The sequence below is a fragment of the Sander vitreus genome, chromosome 13, assembly GCF_031162955.1.
Source record: "Sander vitreus isolate 19-12246 chromosome 13, sanVit1, whole genome shotgun sequence".
Classification (NCBI taxonomy): Eukaryota; Metazoa; Chordata; class Actinopteri; order Perciformes; family Percidae; genus Sander; species Sander vitreus.
In genome coordinates this window covers 26,436,555-26,457,073 of record NC_135867.1, presented here as the reverse complement: position 1 = coordinate 26,457,073, position 20,519 = coordinate 26,436,555, and the positions used below count along the sequence as shown (strand labels likewise).

Here is a 20,519-nt window from a genome sequence, read left to right as displayed (position 1 = left end):
TTGATCCATTTGAGACCGTTTGAGCCCCCCCAAAAAAAAACTTGTCGTTCATATCGCGGTGCGCGTTGTCAGGCTATGTGGTGCTGAGTGGCGCCGTGTGTGTGTGTGTCTTGTGTGTGAGGGGGGATACCGCAAATCTATCTACAGCTCCTGGGAGAAACGATGATGATGGCTGGTGGTGTCGGAGCAGCCGTGGACCATAACGGGATATACACTAATCCTAACCTCCACAGCCTGCAGCAGCCCCTCATGGAGGCTGATAACCCGGACTCCCGCAAGCGACCGCTGGAAACTCCGGCGGAGGAGGCCGGCTGTACCAAGCGCACCAACACTGGAGGTAAGAGAGATGTACAACAAGAAGCAACTCATCCACCGTGTGTCCACCACATGAAGTCCAATCTTTTGTTTGTAGAAGCCTTTGCATGCACTTGTAACAACAAAACACTGGCATCACTATGAGTCCCACTGCATGCAAATTAAGAGACTATGTATGCTGGCTGCATGTTCTAGGCTCTAACATGCTCCACCTGTGCAGTTGGCACTCTGAAACACTGGCGGTGTTTATGGCTCTTACTTCACATCCCAGCAGGGAGAGCAGCAGCCTGACTGAGTGAGTGGCCTCCTCGGGTCAGCTTTGAATTATGAACCCAATTACCTCTGTGCTCCACATCTGGAGTTATGCTATCAAGTCTATCATTCAGTGGAGAGATGATTGTGTGGAGAGACTTTAATAATACAAAGGGGATAAGTATTTACAATTACCCTCTGTTGGTGTGGATTCCCTTATGATGTCGTTTGCAGAGGCCAATGATAAATCTGAACATTTCCTGAGCAACACTATGTGAGGAGGTCTTTGTTGACAGATCACAGGGGGAAGAAACAGAGAGAACATATGGCAGACATGGCATTGCGGTTTCCTTTAATGCTGACATCCTGTGAATCAGTTGTGGAGTCAAACATCTTGCCTGTGGACAACAAATATGTCTCCCACTGTAACAGTGTCACTTCTCTTCATAATGTCTTAATGGCCTAACAACCCTGAATACAATGTGGACAGTGTAGCTGTTTTAGGGCTGCGGGACATATGGAGGAAATCAAATATCACAATATTTTTGACCAAATACCTCGATATCGATATTTGGGACAATATTGTAGGGTTTACTATTAGTACTTTCATAAAATATTTCCACAATGAGATTTTGGATTAATAATCATCAATAATGTGCTAATTAAGTGAGTAAAGGCAAATAATAGAACAGCTAGAACAGTCTGGTACGTTCAGAAAATCACATGACTTTACTGTAATGCAGCCTGTAAAACCAGGAAAACCATGTGTCATATTGCAATACTACGATATCCAAAACCAAGACGATATCTAGTTTCATATCACGAAATAAATATGATAGCGATGTATTGTCCAGCCCTAGACGCTGTTTGACCTTAAAGGGAACACCACTCTCTGATCCTGGACGGTTCAGTGCTGACTTGTGAACGCTGACGTGAAATAACAGAGCTCTGGTGTTCACCTGAGATTCCTGATGGCCTGTAGGTTTAGTATCTAGCTCTGGGAGATTCTGCTTCAGGCCTGACATTACGCTGATTTCGATTTGTGGAATGGAACACGGTCAGGAGCCGTGGGTACGTTTTTTGAGTACAAATGTTGAGGTGAGCTAAGCAGGAAGAGCGTCTAGTGAAAATCATACAAGCCTATAGATAGTCTTATAACCACTTGTAGCCTAGATTCCTATCAAAGTCAGGTTATTTATAGGTTGCAGCGGGGTAAGCCAAATCTCAGCATCTGTTAGCCTGTCATGATGTTGATGCCACACCAGCTTTTAGGCTGCATGACCCGTTAGCGCACTATATAATGGTACAATTACAGTAAGTGTACGGGGAGAGCTGGGCCGTGTAGGTGTTGACAAATTAGGAGCTTTGGGACTCACACATTTTAAATTGAAGGATAATAACATATTGGAAATGTAACAAGCACATCACAGAAAAACGGGGGAGTAGTGAGGACAATGAGAGCTACTTGGTGTGGGGAAGGACTACAGAAACACTGCAGCGCCATTTTAAGCTAATTGATCCTGATTTGTTTTTGTGGAGGAGAAATAGTGGCGGCCAATACAGAATCAACCAGGAGGCGTGTGTGTGTGTGTGTGTGTGTGTGTGTGTGCGCGCGCACACACTTGCTTTATTACTCATCAGTAAGATGTCGGAGTGCAGTAGCCGGGATGACGGCTGATTCAGTGTGCCAGCTACTGTACATCTTATTTCAGCTTGTGATTGTTATGGTCTGCGGCTCACAGGGACCACTTATTCAGGAACTTAATGTTAATTAGACATCCGTGGAGAACAGAAAGTCTCTTCGCCATATGTCACTGAGATTTGCTTTGTCTGTCTTTGTGTCTGAGACATCCCACCGTTCCATGATAGCAGCAGCATTATATCCCATTTCTAACAAGAGTGTGTCTTTACAGCACCTCACTGCCCCCTCAGAAATGTCATTTCAGCAAGGCACATAAGGACCCTTGTGCCACCGGACAGTGTTTTTAGATCAGATTCAGCCCCGTATGTCCTCCATCAGCACCCCTAAAGCCACTGTAGAATAGGGCCGCACGATATGAGGAAAATATGTGATATGCGATACCGTTGTTGAATATCGCGATAACAGTATTACTTGTGATAAATAAACCGATATTAAAGTGTAGGCCTACTCAGTTCTGCTGCTTTCAGTATTCTGCTCAGATACAACACATTGCTTGTTGAGTTTAAAACAAATGAAAGCAAATCATTTCCAACATTATTTTATTGAACAAATTGAACATTGCATTGAATAATAAAAAAAAAAAGACAGATACATTTAAATGTACAGTTTTTTACTGATATTTTCTTTCTTTCTTTTTCAAAAGATCTCTGAGTGTCTTCGCAATGTGTTTATTGCGTTTATTACAGTTGATATCACGGTGGCGATACGAAAAAGATAGATTGTGCAGCTCTACTGTAGAACAGAGAAGTCACATAGTGCCACGCTTCCTCCACTTCACCATGATCTCCCCCATCCAATATCCAGGGGATATGAATTGCATTTGGAAAAACGTAATAAATGCACAATTCACACAGACAGCTCTGACTTTGTACTGCTGTCATTGCACACCGTTTTACCAGCCTGACTCCGTGTTCTTTTCAAGCCATCTCTCTATCACAGCCCCACTTTACCTCTAGAATCTGCTGCTGCACAATGAATCCAGTCCTGATGATGGTCTAACTCTGAACTAACTGAAGAAGCTGCCTCGTTTTCTCACAGGCAAAGGTCTTCCACACGGCTTCCTAAACAAGATCCTATCTGTGTAGAATACCCGATCACTTCATCAAGGAAAACGATGAGAACATTCCATTTGTAAGCATCAGTGTCTAACTGCCCTTATTTTGTGCGTTTTAGAAAACCAGGTGAACACGCAATTCATAATGCAAATTATAATAAAGTAGGTGTTATGCAGTATGCTTTCTGTCACCACAACAACCTATGGTGACCATCTTAAAATAAATGTTAAGATTCAGGAACTGTATGAACTGAACATGCAAAGGAATAACTCATTTTGTAGGTCCTTTAACATGGTTGATTTCTAACATGTACAATTTATTTGGTGTATAGTTTGACCTGAACAGTTGAGCCAAGCAGCATCTGTGTTCTGTGAAAACACTCTGCAGGCCCTTTATTGCTCTCCAAAATCAATTTAAATGTATTCAAGGAATTTTATTCTAAAATAAATGACATTTATGTGGTTCAACTTAGCCCGGCATTGTCTCTAAGGTGTTAGCATATAAATGCAGCAGCTTATCAAAATTAGATTTACAGAGGTGAAATGGCAGCCAATCCTCTGGCCATTCTGATAAGTATCTGAGGCTAATTTGGACCACAGCACTGCAGGCTGAGCTCGGGAACCGAAGCGTTCTGTATATGTGCACATGAAATGCACATTTAGACCATTTGTGATGACTCCCACACAAAACGGATGCTTTTTTTTTTTTTTTATAAATATCTTGTCACCCTGTGCTTTATGTAATGTGTCTTAGCATCACCTCCCGTTTCATGTGATCTACATGCATCACACTGCAAACCCACAGCCTTGTCTGCCGGTAGTGGTAGACTGCCTGATAATCCTCAGCCGTCCCTGTAATCACCAACCCCTCGACTACGTCTGATATTGATCACGTTATTCCTACTGAACTGATCATTAACATGACTGGCAGTTCCAACAAAGAGAAGAAAGCCTGTGCTCTTTCAAAGCTGAGCCCCCTCGTTGTGCATTACGAGCTGTGGACACTGAATGAGCGAAATGACTCCTCTTTTATCAGCATTGCCCTTCTCTCCTCAGAATGAGCATCTTTCATTCATTTCTCTCCCTAATTACCCATACTCTGAGCCCATGTTGCTGGCAAGCATGTGCCTTCCAAAAGGTTGTGTGGCTGAGGGATTATGTATGATCTCGTAATGTTACTAATGGAAAGGTTGGCACAGGAATGTGGGCTGTATTTTGTTTTTACAAATATTTTTTGGTGGGAAGGACACAGGTGCCCTTGCAGAGCGATGTGACGTGAGCGGACTGTGAATTTGCCAGGTGGCAGTGAAAGAGAGAATGAGAGAGAGCGATAGAAATGAAGACAGAGCAAAGCGGAGAGAAAAGGAGAGATAGATAGACCGTGTGAGGGAGTGGAGTCTACAGGGAGGCTGTGTCTATATAGTAGAGCATCTCTCAGTGAATATTAGAATTTTCTGGAAGCCATTCGCTCCAAAACCAAACGGGCCACAATGTTAGGGTTTGATTTGTAGATGAAACTAATCAGCAGCCAGGATAAAAAAAAGGAGTTCCCTTTTTGCAGGTTCCCTGGAAAGCACTATTAAATGAAGTTGGACATCCCATGTCCACACACAGGCACTTACACATGCACATTGCAGTTTTTACACACATTCAGTCGCTTAAGATACCTCTCGGCGTAAGATTTATAGGCGTAGTGATTGGCTTCATCACCCCCCTCCACCATTCTGCGGCACTGCCATTTGCAATGGTTGATGAGCCCCTCCGCCCTCTCAAACATGGCCGTCTAAGGGATTGGGGGTGGGGGACAGGAGGAAAGAAGGGTGGGTGGCGTAAGGCACGCTGTCTCAGATCACTCCTCCTCCACCTCCTTCATCATCTGCTTATGTTATCCGTAGACCTCTTCAGCCACTATTGAAGGTCACTCTACATGCTTCCCCATTCAGCGCTGAAGCCCGCTCCCCAAGCCACTTCACCTTTGTCACTTTCCACTAAAGAAAGTGAGTGAATGGACTGCCATACTTTATAGTGCTGCGTCAAAAGAGGCGGAGTAGAGGAGAAAATTCAATTTTTTGGGACCGGCACCGGGGGGGTGGGGACATGACGTGCTTGAGGGAGGAGGCTACCCATTGGCCGAGCGAGGTGTCAGTCCTGCGTGCTGCTGCAGACGGACAGGCCACTCGATGAATATGGATGAGAGCAGTGAAAAGGGTGATGCGGCAGGGAAGACCCCCCCCCCCTTCAAACCGATGCAGGCTTGAACAATGCGTGCCGTCTTTCACTGAAAACACTGAGAGCCTGCATTAGCATTTTTTCAGACAATTGAGGCTCTGGCCAGCTGCAGGCATGGCTCGGATGCTGCGGTGAAATCTCTTTTTCTGCACCCACTGATGAATTAGACCTCGGTGGAAAAAGTCGACTGGCCGCATTCCTCAACACTACCATTGCACCTATGCCGAGGCTAACGTTCAGATCCCCTTTAGAGATTGTGCCCCGGCATTGATGGCGATCTGACAGAGGACTTGAGAAGCAGCAGATCTCAGAATGGGTAAGCCTCAAACTCTTTTTGTCTGACTTGTTGAATTTATCCATCATGATAGAGTGCGTGCAATTTCCAACACCTAAGGCTCATTTGTCCGTTATTGCTCATTTTTGTTCCATCGTCCTTGCTGCCTGTCAGCAGCAGGTTAGTCCATTGAAATGCAGAATGGGTACTTGGAGGGGTAGTGAGAAAGGAGGGAGGACGGTCACAAGGCATTTCCTCCTGACCCACCCCCCTTGAGTGACTTAACTAAACACATTTGGCTCAGCGTCCGTGCCTCTCCTCCAAGCCATCCTTCCAGCATTGGAGGCAGGGGTTTGAACTAACACCCCACTGGCTGAGCTTCCCAATGTGCCCCGACTGCTCCCGTTCCCTGGCGGATTGCAGCAACAGATTGCCATGTTTACTCTACCACATGACGCCATTAAAACCTGTTACTGTGATCTCAGACACTAGGGCAGAATTAATTATTGACTAATGACAGCCACCATGGCTGTGAGGGCAATGGAGAGAATCTTAGTGGCTTCCTCTCCTGCTGGGTTTACTCTGGTTGAAGAGGAGTAGAAAGTTACGCAGTGGGTTTTTGGCTTCCCTGTCAACAACAGGTCTTTGGATGTTTGCATTCTGCAATCAGCGTCATTCAAATTAAATTCCTTGTGTAGCTACGGTATCAGATATCTTGTAATAGGAGTGAGGGCTCAGAAGCTTTACGGCAACCGTGTCAGACATGCATGATCTTTATTTTTCCACCAAGGTCATTTTTATTGTTATTCATCGTGAGAAAAGCAAAGAGCTGACTGCAATATAGCCTGAAATACAAAGATCAGACAATGGCCAGAGATGAACATAGCTGGTTATGTGATGTCCATGTTCAGGTTTATCTGCTATTTCTCTTTCTAGGATGTTCTCCGGTCAAAAAAAATGACATATTGACCAGCACCTGACATATTTACTAGCTTTCGATGGTGATGTACATTTTCATTTCATGTCTGTGCTCTCAGGTAAACGCATGCGGGATATGTTCTGGGATTTGGGATTCTTGCCCCAACTATGGCTAATTAATCTAAATCAAAAGTGAAATTCCGTTAACAATCGTGTCATTGTCCGCATATTTGTCAGAGCCATTGATTACGTGTGATGTGCACAAAAACAAGCCTGTGTCTGAATGGAACACGAGGGGCATATGAATGCAATAAGGAGAAGAGCTCCTTGTAGGCTGTGAAATTCCTTAATGTCACAGTGCCATGTTCATTCACATCTGAATCTAATGAGTGCATTACTGAGGCAACAGGTTGGTCTCAGTGCAGGGCGGTCCGCCTCCATCCATCCGTCTTGTCTCCCCGCCATGCCGGTCAAGCCCCCCACATTCGATACCCTCCACAAACCATAGGATGCAGTGACATGTCGGCCGACCGTGTGGCTTTGGCATCTGCGTTCCGAAATCTCTTATCACACTACACCTGAAAACGTATTAGAAATCTGGCCCTACAAAGATGGACAGTGCCTTTTTACATCTCTGCCCGCTCGAGTGACGTCACCCTTGAGGCAGCTGAAAAGGATCGAACATGACGTCATTGCATCGAAACCAGCATGCAGAGGAGATGATTTGTACCAGTGGTACGAACGCACCTGAACCAAGTGTTTACCATGATGTCACCGCTGTAATATTTGGAATTCAGTGGGGAATCAAAGCCACTCCACATCTATAGATACATTACTTTTGATGTTGTCAGGTTTTTTTTAATTATATTTGGGCCAAGCGCCATATATATGGTGGATTGCTTTTTACTAGATTAGCACACTCAATGTGATCAGGGTTTTCTTGGACGTACACTGCCCACTTTGGTGCGGATTCATTCTTAATTAGCATTGCAAGAAAAGGAACTTCCACAACTGAAAGGGAGAAACATGTTTGCCGGCACATTCTTCCAACTGACGGGCTGTCAATCACTGACTGCTACCAGCCACTGTACAGTAAGCCACAGAAGCCCCTTCCAAAATGGAGGAGATTTAGACCATCTGTGGGATTGGTTCCCATATGTTCTTCTCATGTCTGTTAATTACAAAGGATCACTCTGTATTGGCATTCATGAACACTTCATGTGTTTGCATTTAGTCCTAAGTGTGTAACTTTCTTTCTTAGAATATACAGGCTACCTTGTGCAGTCAGATTGGACTGTTTATTCTACATTCCTTTTATCCACGTGTAAATAATTACTAGTGACAAAGGACCTGGCTTTGTATTTAGTCAGAGGTTTTCTAAAACTCCTTGAAAACAGTTAAAATTAGACCTCTGCAAACTGGAAAGGAGGTCATCATTTACTCTACAAGAAATCTGGGACAGGACACAGAACATGTCACAGTCTCTGATAAAATGTGAATACACTGAAAGCAACAAGGAACTCAAAATGCAAAATCTTTTTTCCAAATACCTTCCTTCACCAGAGGAATACAGACACAAGATTCTATTATTGCTTTTCCCCGTATATATGTCAAAGCTATGTTTCCCCATTGTGATGTATTTGCTTGCTCAGGATATTGGGGGATTGGGCACCAGTATGGTGTATATGCTGATGTACAGAGCTACTTCACGAGATGTGACTCTTTCCCACTTTGTGTGTCTCTCCGCCAGAGGAGGGTGAGTACTTCCTGAAGGTGCTGATCCCCAGCTATGCAGCCGGCTCTATAATTGGCAAGGGCGGCCAGACCATCGTACAACTGCAGAAAGAGACGGGTGCCACCATTAAGCTGTCCAAATCCAAAGACTTCTACCCAGGTAAGAATGAACGCTCAGTTATTAAAATCGATGAGCATTAAAGCTTATATATATATATATATATATATATATATGTATGAGAGGAGTGGTCTGACTCATTACCCAGCTGAAGGAGTGATGCTTTGGTGCAAGAGAGCATTTGATATGTCCTCTTCATTTGGCTTCCCCAAAGTAATTGCAATCTATTTTAATCACAAACCAATCATAAACACTTTGGACTTGATTCTTTGTATGTCATTGAGGGATTAAACATGCATGTAGATGTTAATGTAACTTTTTCCATGTTCGGCCATTGGCCATATCCGGACACATCCGGTCTGACGCTGTTTCCAGTCTTTTCGCGGTGCTTTTCCTGGGCGACGTCCCAAAAGTGCAAATAGAATGAATTCATACACATCTAAGAATATATGTGTGGATTTTCATATATGTACATGGACATTTACGTGTCAGATTTTGATGAGAGAAAGCAGTAAGCATGTGCGGGCGACGCTCAGGTGGCGGTATAACTTTACATTCAAAGCGGAAATTAAGGAGCTTTTACTGCGTCATTTGGAGTTGTTGAAGCATGCCATTTCATTGTGAAGAACAGAAGTACGGTCCTGGATGTGTTGACAGCATTGATGTTAATTTGGACGACTTGTTATTAAAAAAACCAGCAGCGCCCAGTGAGTTTTTACAGCAGTGGAGATAGGGCTGTCCGAGTATGGCCAGGGGTAGCGCACGGCAAATTCACCGGTATTAGCTTCATTTTGCTGATTCTTGTAAAGACAAAGCTAAAGTAAAGGGTTAAAATGATATTCCGTTAGAAAGGTAAGAAGTCCCACTTTAGTTTGACACGACTAAATGAACTGAAAACATTACAAGGTTATTTATATTCATATTTAAACAAATATTCTAATAGAACATTAGCCAAAAAGCTTCTGAGCATGGACAGTGCCGTTAACAGCTGTCAGATGCCGGTGCATTCACTTACTTTTCTGGGGAAATTGAATGAACGGGGCTTCCATTTTATTTCCCCCAAAAAATGAGCACAAATACTGTGACGCAGAGGGCACGGCATACATCGAAAACATTAATTATGCCGGAGAGTTTCACGGGCAACAGGAGAAGGATGGTTGTGCAGCTCGGTGACCCCTATCACATGGAGGTTAAAGCTGAACCATCTTATCCTGCAAACACAAATGGCTGAGCCGTAGAGGAGTCTGGGTGTTCGTCCTTCATGCCTCAGAGGAGGCTTCAACCTGCTGAAAAATAACAGGTGCTGAGCATCTCGCTGCTTATTAGGTCCAGATGTTTTCTGTGATACCTGATGCAAGCAAATAATCCCTGTGTAGTAGTACACTTTTTACTGTATACATATTTAGTATAAAACAAAACCCTTACATAGGAAATAGGTAAGGGTTAAGGTAAGTGCACAAGACTTATGAAATACGAGTAGTGCAAGATATGCATGTGAAAAAATATTACAGATGTTTTTAAATGATAGGGTTCACAGTCAGTCCTCTTTTACGCAACTACCACTATAAAACAGCAAAAGTAGAGAAAGATTTTCCCCCAGAACTTAATTTTGCGTCATAATGGCTACCTTCATTATTGAATCAGTCCTGTGACCTCTGCAAGTTCAGCTGATCCTTAGATTATTGAGAACACAAGATGTTACGCCTACTGTACAAGAAAAAATGCACAACATGGGTTGAATTAGACCGATTCTGTTGGGAGTTACATTTGATATATTGGACTGACAGAATCGTGGCAAAGAATTACTCGGCACTGGGGGAGAGGAAAAGGAGGATGTGCGAGCAAATATTTGTTCTGTACTTTTTCTTCCACCTTGCTTCTGTTTTGGTCTGCCATGATGAACGGATGCGTGTTCGGAGGGCACGGCTCGAAATTCTCCACATACGAGGCCAACTATGTTTAAGGGAATGAAGTATGACTACTTCACTGGCATAGGAACAAGGAGTGATATGTATCCTTATTTCTCTCTTTGGATTGTAGATGTTTTCATAGGCCACCACCTGCTCTGCCCATCCCCCTACTCATTATCGTGATGAGTGAGAAGAGGAGTTTAGGGAGAGGGTGCTGGCAAGGATTTGATTGGGTGCTTGTTCTGGCCCACACAAGTAAAATGAAACGACTGCTACTGTACACTACACAATAGCTGAGAGTGCCGCTTTCTGAGAAGTCAGTACAGGCTAAAGCTTTCAAAACCTCTAGCTGTATTCATTATTGGCAACTTGGTGAAGTTTGTAACAGCAACATATAGATGTTGATACAAAATCCAGTCCTGGATTTTAGAGGCGAGCAGTTCCGTATGTCAAATTTATCAGCTACATCGGTTTTCCCTTCCTTCATTGTTGAAACAGCTGCAGTTTGGGCTAATATAGCATGCTAATGCCATTACACACAGTCCAGGCCCTCACCTCTCATCCTGCGGCAGCCTGGGCACACTCCAACTACAGCACAATCGCACACTAGAGAAATCAAGGGACAGACAGCAAGCGATGCAGCCATTTTCTTCTGCACTCCTTTCTGTGATGGCTCAGTCTGAAACTCCCACCCACCTCACATCTCCCATCTGTCAATGTAAGACATGAGACCCTGAATTCAAAGGTCTTGATAGGAACGGTACAACTGGGCCCTGCTGTGGCCGACTGAGATGGATGAGCGGAGATAGTGAAGGGTGTGAATGATACATGATTGTATGTGAGCGAGGGGGCACGGGGGGTAGGCCTAGAAATAGCCTGTTTCAATCTCTCTCTGTAGACATGACCCCTGTCCCAGCTGTAGTCAAGCTGCTCCAACACATGCCAAGTTTCCTTTTTCCTCCTCCCCGCTCACTGTTTCTCTCAGATTTGGTTCCTGGTAGTTGAGAGAGTTCAGGCCAGATACAATGACATCATACTTCTCTTAAAAGTTTGTTTGCATGCTAGCCTCCTAAAACATGGGCAGTGACCGTTTTGTTTTTACTATTTGGTTTGAACCCATCCGAACGGTTGCATGCTCAATTACTTGAGCCCCCATAAATGCAGCACGCCGTGCATTCGCACACTCGTACAGCGCATTCAGCACATACACACACCTACTCACACCTACTAACACACATCCGCATATTTAAGCAGCTGCAGTGAGAGCCGTGGGAGTTACACGATTTGAACACAAACTTAGAAACAAAACTTCAAACCCTTTGCTTGGTGCTGCTGGACTCTGGCCAAGTTCATGTATTGAGTTACTTTGTACAGCATACAACAGATGAGGCTGTTGTGATGTCATAGTAACACTGGGTGTATGTTTTCCATTATGTGATCATTAAAATCAATCACAGTATGTGACCTCATACTGGAAAACACCACTATTCCGTTAGGTGAGGTATTTCCCTCAAAAAGACAAAGAAACTACAGCAAAGGCACAGTTAGTTGTTTTTCAACTGTAGCTTCATACGCAGTATATTTACTGCACTCACTAACGCTCCCTATAGAACAGTATCAGTATTCTGTCTGGGATGACATCATGGGCTTCAAACTAATGGAAACCGCAGCCTTTTTCTTTCTCCAGCTTCATGGCTGTGCCTCCAGTGAACAACAGCTCTTCCTGGTGACCAACTTCCATCAGGAACAGTTGTAGCACGCTGTAGTAGTCTGAAGTATTGTTCTGCTTTAATATCGGATGTTATACACAATCGAACAGCTGCCGCCATTGTTTTGCGATCGGCAAAGGTCAGTCGATTCAAAGGGCACTCCACCAATTTTACACATGGAGGTCAGTTTACTACACCAGGAGCAGGGCTCAGCCTGTGGAAATACTGTAGTTGATGATGCAATCAGGGTTATCAACTTGGGGTCATAGACTATACATTTTAATTGAAAGCCTTCATTACAAACTGGAGGTGTGGAGTTTTAAAAACATGGACATTTACCAGTCGGGGTATTCCGTCTTTTGCCAGTCCCCATACTTTATGGAAGTCTATTACTAAATTGCCGAAATACCCCTTTAAATAATACACTTCTCCCCCAAATTAGTGGCTAGCATAGCTGCTAATTGTGACTAGTTAGCAGCTATGCTAGCAACTAGTTTAGGGGAGAAGTTCATCATTTAAAGAGGTATTTTGGCTATTGCTATGCTAGCCACTTTTAGCAGCCATAGGATTGAAGTGATAGCCTACAGAATTAAAGTGCTAGCCATTTGGAAAAATAGTGATTTAATAAGGAAATGAAAAGAGGCAGAGGCAGAGAGTCATTATGTAGAACATATATATTTTCTGCTTCTCTTTTCTTGCCCACTAATGAGTTAATATGTTGCCAGACATTGCCTGATTTGCTTTTAATTACTGCAAGCTGTTTTGCAATTCCATACAAAACTAATGCTACAAGGTACACATTTTTACTAATCACGACAGTGCAGTATTTTGGTAGTAAGTAAACAAGATATTAATGTGCATCCATTAACACTATAATTGGAGATCTAGTAATTTTAGTCTGTAAATGTTGTCATTTGTTGGTTAGAATTAGCATGGAGCTGAACTCGCTGAAATGACTGTACAGCCTCAGTCACCGCACAGCAAGATGTCCTCACATGAAATGGGTTTACAGTGTGACGTGACCAGCCGTTGTTTTCCAAGTTCACATCTTGTTTTAGTTTCCTATCGCAACTCTCAAGTCTTGTCATGTATTTGATTTGTGTTTCTGATATTTATTTCTGATACATACTTCAAAAGTCCGTTTTAGTAAGGATAAGTCTGGTGCTATTTTCTATTTTTGTTATTGTCGACAAATCCCATGTAAAGACCCAAACCAACTATTATGGGTGTTACAGTACTAACAAGTATTGTGTGTGAATCTAAAGCCTATTTTTCCTCTATGCCAAATAACTCTAATGTTGTCCAAAAACTACTAAGAACAGTCCAATGAGAAACTGTTACAATAGGTAACATGTTCCTTCATTACCATGTACGCACGCACGCACGCACGCACACACACGCACGCACGCACGCACGCACACTGTAGTTTATCCCACATACACCGACCTGCTGCCCCAGATACTCGCTAAAGCACCACATGTGTATTAATTCACCGCTGAAAATAGTCCCCAACAAATGCAAATTTGCTCCTGTTTTAGTCATCTTTACTAAAAACTACAGTGCCCTGCTGTTTTAGGAAATCACTGAGCTTTTTCAAAAAAATTAAACAATACACTTGTGACCTGTTTTTAAAGATTTAGTAGGAACCAATGGTCTTGGGTCTGACTGGGGAAAGAAGTGAACAATGGACTAATGTGTTGTTGGATTTGGTCTTTTCAGGAGATTTCTTGACATATAATAATAAAAATGTAGGATATCGCCAGCCGTACCCGTTAAAATGACAATTGCAGTCTTTAAGCCTTCCTTTAGGTCCTGACTTTGTGTCAGTAGTCCCTCTAATATTAAAATCCCTGGTGAATTGGAATGCGACAGACATCAGATCCTCCTGCAGTAAGCATTACTGCAGTCCTAACTGATACTATCTATTATTCCAAATGTCCCACAGTATCCGGTTTCTGCCTACATTATCAGTTTACTGGTAAAAAAGCATTACTTGACTGTCTTACAGCATGTTAGGACCAGGTACATGACAGTCAGTAATTTAATGACTTATGATTTTATTCTAAATGCCAGAAAAAGTCTACGATAAGCACGGTGTGGTTACTGTCTTTTTTTCAAAGACGGCAACAGGGCTTGTTGTGAACGTGTGGTCAGGGTGTCATGTCATGTAAAAGTTTTCCAGCACACTGATTTACTGGATATAAATAGCATGCTGCAAAAGATCCTTAAAATCAGTGTTTACATTTTAGAAAAGCAAGCCATATGGCAACGACATGACACGAAGAATATATTCAGCACTGGGATTTCCGGAAAAAAAAACCCATTCCAGCTCAATTTGTAGTGTGAATAATTACTTTAAAAATCTGCTGATGTGTTGACAGTAATTATAAGTGATACTTTATGTGTGGCATGCTAACAGTCTGAATAAATCAGAAAAAAAGGATTTGGACAAACTAAGATAGAGTCTCATCACAGAAAAGCTCAATCAACAAGACAGAAAGTATTGAAACTGTCTTACTTCAAGATCAAGATATTGTTCTCTTGGGGAAAGCTGAAGCATATGATGTGTGCGCTCAGGGGCACTGACACATTTCACCCCCCCCCCTCCTGCCAACTCTTACTGCATTTCCAAACCCAGAGCTTTTATTCTGAAATCCATCACCCTCAAGGTGAGACGGAAGGCAAAAACTGATGCAAGCAATTAAAGAAGTGAAACGTGTTGAGAATAAAAATGTATCATTTAGACAGTTTCATGTCCTCTTTATGGTGTGGACAAAAGTTGTAGTGATGGTCTCTGTCTTAGGGATGAACTCACCTGGATGCAGCACTGTCACTCCTTCAAAACCTTTCTAGATGCAGAGATGTTTAGAGGATGCTGTACCAAGCGAAGTAGAGTATTCCAATAAGTCATTGCTGTCAGCCTCAGTTTTTTAATGCTTACCTCTAGTGTGATTAAGTTTTGCATGCACACATTTCACTTCCAACCTCCTCATATTTAATAATGGGTGCCTTATGTTTGTATCCTGACTGCATATACAAGAGCTTTCAATACACAATAAATAATGTTCTTTTACAATTTCCTCCAGCAAAGACACTGTTAATAGAAACAATGGGAAACAACAAACAAGTTTGTCCTATCTGTTTCATTTTTACTGACAACTGACTGCAGATTTTATGGGCCGACATAAAAATCTCTAACAGGTCAAGTTGTCTGTACTCACAGGCTTCAGTCTGTCACTTTGTCACTTTGTCACTTCAAGAATGACCGGCAGGTGCAGCACAGTAACACCTGTGCTTCTGTCCAAACCTCTTAGAGATTGCATGTATAACCTGCTTGTTTGTCTTTCAGCGGGATTTGTATTTTGGTTTATTTTGGTCACTTTATGTACAAAATAAGGTGACTGTCAGAATTATGGTAACATGTTCAGAAAAAACAGTTTTATTTTAATGTTTTTTATGCACTATGTAGGCCTTTATGTCTATAATGGTGAACTTAATAACTATGGCAATAAGTTCAGGCAGATCAGGTGCCCTATCCCCAATTTTGCCCAATTAGACAATCCTACTGCTTTTCCTGATATGCTTGAACTGACCTATTGACTTTTTACATCCATTATTAGACATGTCTGTGCCGTAAAGCCAATCAGGTCTGACTTTGACTTATTTCCCTGGATTCATTTTAGCATTTTCTGTGTTTTAATAAATGGCTAGGAGGACCGGTGTAGATGTGTGTGTGCCATCCAGTCTTTTAATTTTAGATTCAATTGAATTAGAAATGGAAGTGCCAACAATGAAAGTAAAGCAGTGCCTCTCAGACACTCAGAGGTCCCCTTATCAGCTGATCTTCCCATTTACACATTTTGCTCAATCAATGGGAAAAATGTGACACTTTCCTCTCAGTAAGATATAGACCTTATTCAGATTCATGCCGTCTGTTTAGTCATCTAAGAAAATCAGGAGATATTTTCATATTTACTTCAGCCAAAGAACAGTGAAATGTTAAAGAGGCAGGAAGGTTGATACAAAAGGGAGAGTGTTTTAAAAATCCTGCAATCAAGTATAAAGGACTCGCTGTTGCATCACCTGTTTCCACGGCTTGGCCCCTTTACCATGGCAACGGAATGCCGGTTGGGTCGTCAATGTGGGTGTAGAAAAAAAGCCTAGAGGAGGAACAAGCGTGTGTTTAGTCTATTGGAGCTGCAAGGCAAGGACGGGCTCGGTATTATTATCTGAAAGAGTTACATCATTGAAGAGGAATCCTCCCCCCCCCCCGTGGCTCGCTAACCAAGCACGGTTCTGTCTTTCAGCTGTTTCTCTGTTGATTGTGTAAACGGAGGAAGCGAGGAACAGCTTAGTAATTGGTTCTCTTTGTGAAATGTCAAGAAACATTTTTCATTGCCAAGACATCTTAATATAAATGTAGATTTTTTTATTCCAACCCGTAGCAAATCCCTCAAATCTGCTCGCCAAGTACCCACTCAGAGCACATTACAGTAACGGATCACTTGTGTTTGTCCTCTTCCTCCTTTATCATCACAGGAACAACAGAGCGCGTCTGTCTGATACAGGGTACAGTTGAAGCCCTCAATGGTGTCCACAACTTTATTGCGGAGAAAGTCCGCGAGATGCCCCAGAGCGCCCAGAAACCGGAACCAGTCAGCATACTGCAGCCACAGACCACCGTCAACCCCGACCGCGTCAAACAGGTGAGCTAGTGTGCGGTCAGTAAAGGTCATGAAGATGTGTGGTCACTATGTGGTACTAACAGTTCACTTCCAGGACACCTTGTTTATTAGTCCGCTGTCTTACTGGTTCTCTGGGCCATGACCCACAGTCTGGTGGGGTCAGGAAAATGTGAGAGTATGTGGTTATTTTTACCTTCAGTCTTTCATAGCAAGACAGAGCCGTGTGGCAGCTGCAGCCTAAACCCCTGGGATTAACAAATCGCTGAGTAAAGCGGGGGCTGGTATAGTACTCTGACTCAGTGAGCGATAGCCCTCTTTCCGTCAACCATTTATGCTGTTAAATCCTTCTCTTGTTGCCTTGTTTTGCTACTTCAATCTTTTTTTTTTTTATTTCTCCACAGGCCAAACTGATCGTGCCCAATAGCACAGCTGGGCTGATCATTGGCAAGGGCGGAGCCACAGTGAAAGCAGTGATGGAGCAGTCAGGGGCTTGGGTGCAGCTCTCCCAGAAGCCAGAGGGCATCAACCTTCAGGAGCGGGTGGTAACCATCAGTGGGGAACCCGAACAGAACCGCAAGGCTGTGGAAATCATAGTACAGAAGATCCAGGAGGACCCTCAGAGCAGCAGCTGCCTCAACATCAGCTATTCCAACGTCTCGGGCCCCGTGGCCAACTCCAATCCCACTGGCTCCCCCTACGCTAACACGGCCGAGGTGCTGCCCAACGCAGCTGCGGCAGCTGCCACTGCCTCCAGCCTCCTGGGCCAGGCCGGCTTGACAGGAATGGGCGCCTTCCCCGCTACCATGTCCACCTTCTCTGGCAATGATCTGCTGGCCATCACCTCAGCCCTCAACACGCTGGCCAGCTACGGCTACAACACTAACACCCTAGGTCTGGGCCTCAACCCTGCCGCTGCTTCCGGGGTCCTTGCTGCAGTGGCAGCTAGTGCTAACCCGGCTGCTGCGGCTGCAGCTAACCTACTGGCCTCCTACGCTAGCGATGCCTCCGGCGGCGCTGGCCACCCCGCTGCAGGCCTCGGGGGCTTCTCCCTGGGTTCTCTAGCAGCTGCTACAGGGGCATCCAATGGTTACCTAAATGCTTCGTCCCCACTGATGGCCTCCTCCCTATTGGCAACAGAGAAGCTGGCGGATGGGGCCAAGGACGTGGTTGAGATTGCTGTGCCCGAGAATCTGGTTGGCGCCATTTTGGGGAAAGGAGGGAAAACGCTGGTAGAGTACCAGGAGCTAACAGGAGCCCGCATCCAGATCTCCAAAAAGGGAGAGTTCATTCCTGGTACTCGGAACCGTAAAGTTACCATAACAGGGTCGCCGGCCGCCACGCAAGCAGCGCAGTATCTGATCAGCCAGAGGATCACTTACGAGCAGGGCGTGCGCGCTACCAACCCACAAAAGGTGGGCTAAAAAGGAAAAAGAAGAGGAAAGAAGGAAAGGATGAAGACAGAGATAGAACGGAATTGAGAGGGTCACGATGAATAGAAAAAAGAAACGTCCAAATATCTGTTCAATATTTCAGTCTCAAATGAAAGAATCACAAAGGAGGAGGTGGGGGAGACATCCAAGATAAGTGTGTGTGATATGTGAATGTGTTTTTAGGACTGACGTCCTGATGTTTTTTAAAAGTTTGTGTCGAGTCCTTTTGACGATGGTGATCAGAGTAAGCTGAACTGGTCCACTGCCAAGCTGCAGATTCAAGGGTGAGGCCGCAGGGTTTCACCCTCCTCCAAAACCTCATAGCTGTTTCTTTTCTTTTTGGGTTTGGGTTTTGTTGGTTTTGATTTCGGTTGCAGACCTCGGCTCCCGGTGAGTTGAGCGGTTCAGATGAAGTTCCAGCCAGCTGATAGAGCTGTTTTACAAACCTTGCTCTTTGTATACAATGCAGAAGGCATTGCTAACAGGGGAGAGGTTTTATGACTAGCACCTGAGGTCATCTCAGTGTATGGGGAAGCAATCTGAGTATCATTTCTTTAAAGAAATCACATCTATGTTGACATATGTTGAATTCTGGCTCGTATCATAATTGAAGTTTCTAAATTTGGGTATTTTATATTTGTTATCCTTTATTTATTGACATGGTCTCATTCAAACACAAATAGATTATTTAAACCTGTGAATGCAGGTTGATCTGAATGTAAAAACAATATTAGCCTATCGCTATTTTTTATTTACAGGGATCAAATATTGTGTTGCAGTGAAAAAGATGTATAACTCAACCCCAGTCTGAACTTCACTGTTGCTGTCTGCAAGTATAGTTCAGGGGTTAAATAATCAATGTGAGAGGATAGAGGAGACACACAGGAATGTATGAATATATTTCACACGAACATGCTTAGATAACGCTCCCACAAACACTGAAACACATTTGCATATTCAGTCACAGCTACAAACACACAGAAATATGTTGTTTAACCCGTTCTTGGTGCTATAGGATTAGGTTTCTATCTCCTTTACCATGAATTCAAAATCTCTCTGGCGACTATTCTCTTGGTTTAAAAAAAGCTGATGTGTCGTCCCAGCCATTAGTAGCCCATTGGATCTGACCCAGCCTCTCACCTACTGAAAAAGGATTGATTTCAGCCTTTCATGATAGAAAGCAATCCAGTCTTAATATTTCAAGTCCATCCTCGTTCCCAATGCAGGTCTTTTTTTCTTTTTTCTTTTTTTCTTTTTCTTCACAATAAAATTGGCCATACTCTTGATTTTACCTGACGAAGTGTTTGCCTTAGTCACACATTTGTAACTCCCAAGAAACAACTTAAAGCTCAGACTACCTTTGAAGCAGTGTCTAACCAGTTCAGTCAGCAAAGGGAACAAAAGCACTACAAAAGCATTTTCGTAAGAAAAAGCTGTATGAACCAATATCTGTGAACAAAGAAACGATTGCCTTTACATTAAGGGTACCAAATAGTCAAGACACACACCAATGAAAGGGAAGTCGAATGACACTTGAAAAGAAGGTTTGGACTCACTTTTTTTTCTTCTTCCGTGAGCCGTCCTTCCCAATTTGCATCAAGACAAAAAAAACGATACTTCAGTTCAGGCAGCCTGTTATCGTTCCAAAAACACGTTAACGCTCGCTGACTACGGGCGGAGCACGTAATAAAAACATCGTGAAGTGTTGCGGCATCGTTGTCTTTTATGGGCAATTGTTTGTCTAATGCAGGGAGGCTAATTGTCTAGAGCATTTCCAAGCACTCGAAGATTACCTTGGCTTCCTTCTGTGCTGCTATCCATGGTGTTCATCCTGAGTACACTGGGTCTCTGAAGACTGCACTGTGAGACATTAAGAACACAATGTAAAGCATGTCTGTCCCTGCCGGGATGTGAGTATATTTTAATGTGCACATCTATGTCACATAAACCAGACCTATACCAATACTGACAGAAGGGATATATTTCCACAAGAGCATTTATTCTCCAGCGTCTTGTGATGTTTCTGTTTTACCAGTTCCAATTCATTGCACTTAAATTAGCAGACTTTTTTTTTTGTCGATCAGCGAAACCACAAATTATTCCCTCCACCCTTTTCCCTGCACTGTATTTTCTCCAGTCCTATTACGTTCCGCTCCCCCCCGCCCCCCCACACACTTTTTAAGACATCT

The 20,519-nt window shown here is 43.4% G+C and overlaps 1 protein-coding gene across 1 annotated transcript; it reads left to right on the top strand.

Annotated features, from left to right (window-relative positions):
- The first annotated feature begins 234 nt into the window (after positions 1–234).
- Positions 235–18,321, top strand: nova1 (NOVA alternative splicing regulator 1). The gene is made up of 4 exons (XM_078266470.1): positions 235–337; positions 8,495–8,638; positions 16,755–16,921; positions 17,302–18,321. The coding sequence occupies exons 1-4, from the start codon at positions 250–252 to the stop codon at positions 18,319–18,321; spliced, it is 1,419 nt and encodes a 472-aa protein (XP_078122596.1). The 5' UTR covers positions 235–249.
- The last annotated feature ends 2,198 nt before the right edge of the window (positions 18,322–20,519 follow it).

Excerpts from the sequence above, each read along its gene's own strand:
- nova1 (XM_078266470.1), top strand. The coding sequence starts at position 250 with ATGGAGGCTGATAACCCGGACTCCCGCAAGCGACCGCTGGAAACTCCG. Across the intron at positions 338-8,494 it reads CAAGCGCACCAACACTGGAG|AGGAGGGTGAGTACTTCCTG; the intron begins GTAAGAGAGATG and ends TCTCTCCGCCAG. Across the intron at positions 8,639-16,754 it reads ATCCAAAGACTTCTACCCAG|GAACAACAGAGCGCGTCTGT; the intron begins GTAAGAATGAAC and ends TTATCATCACAG.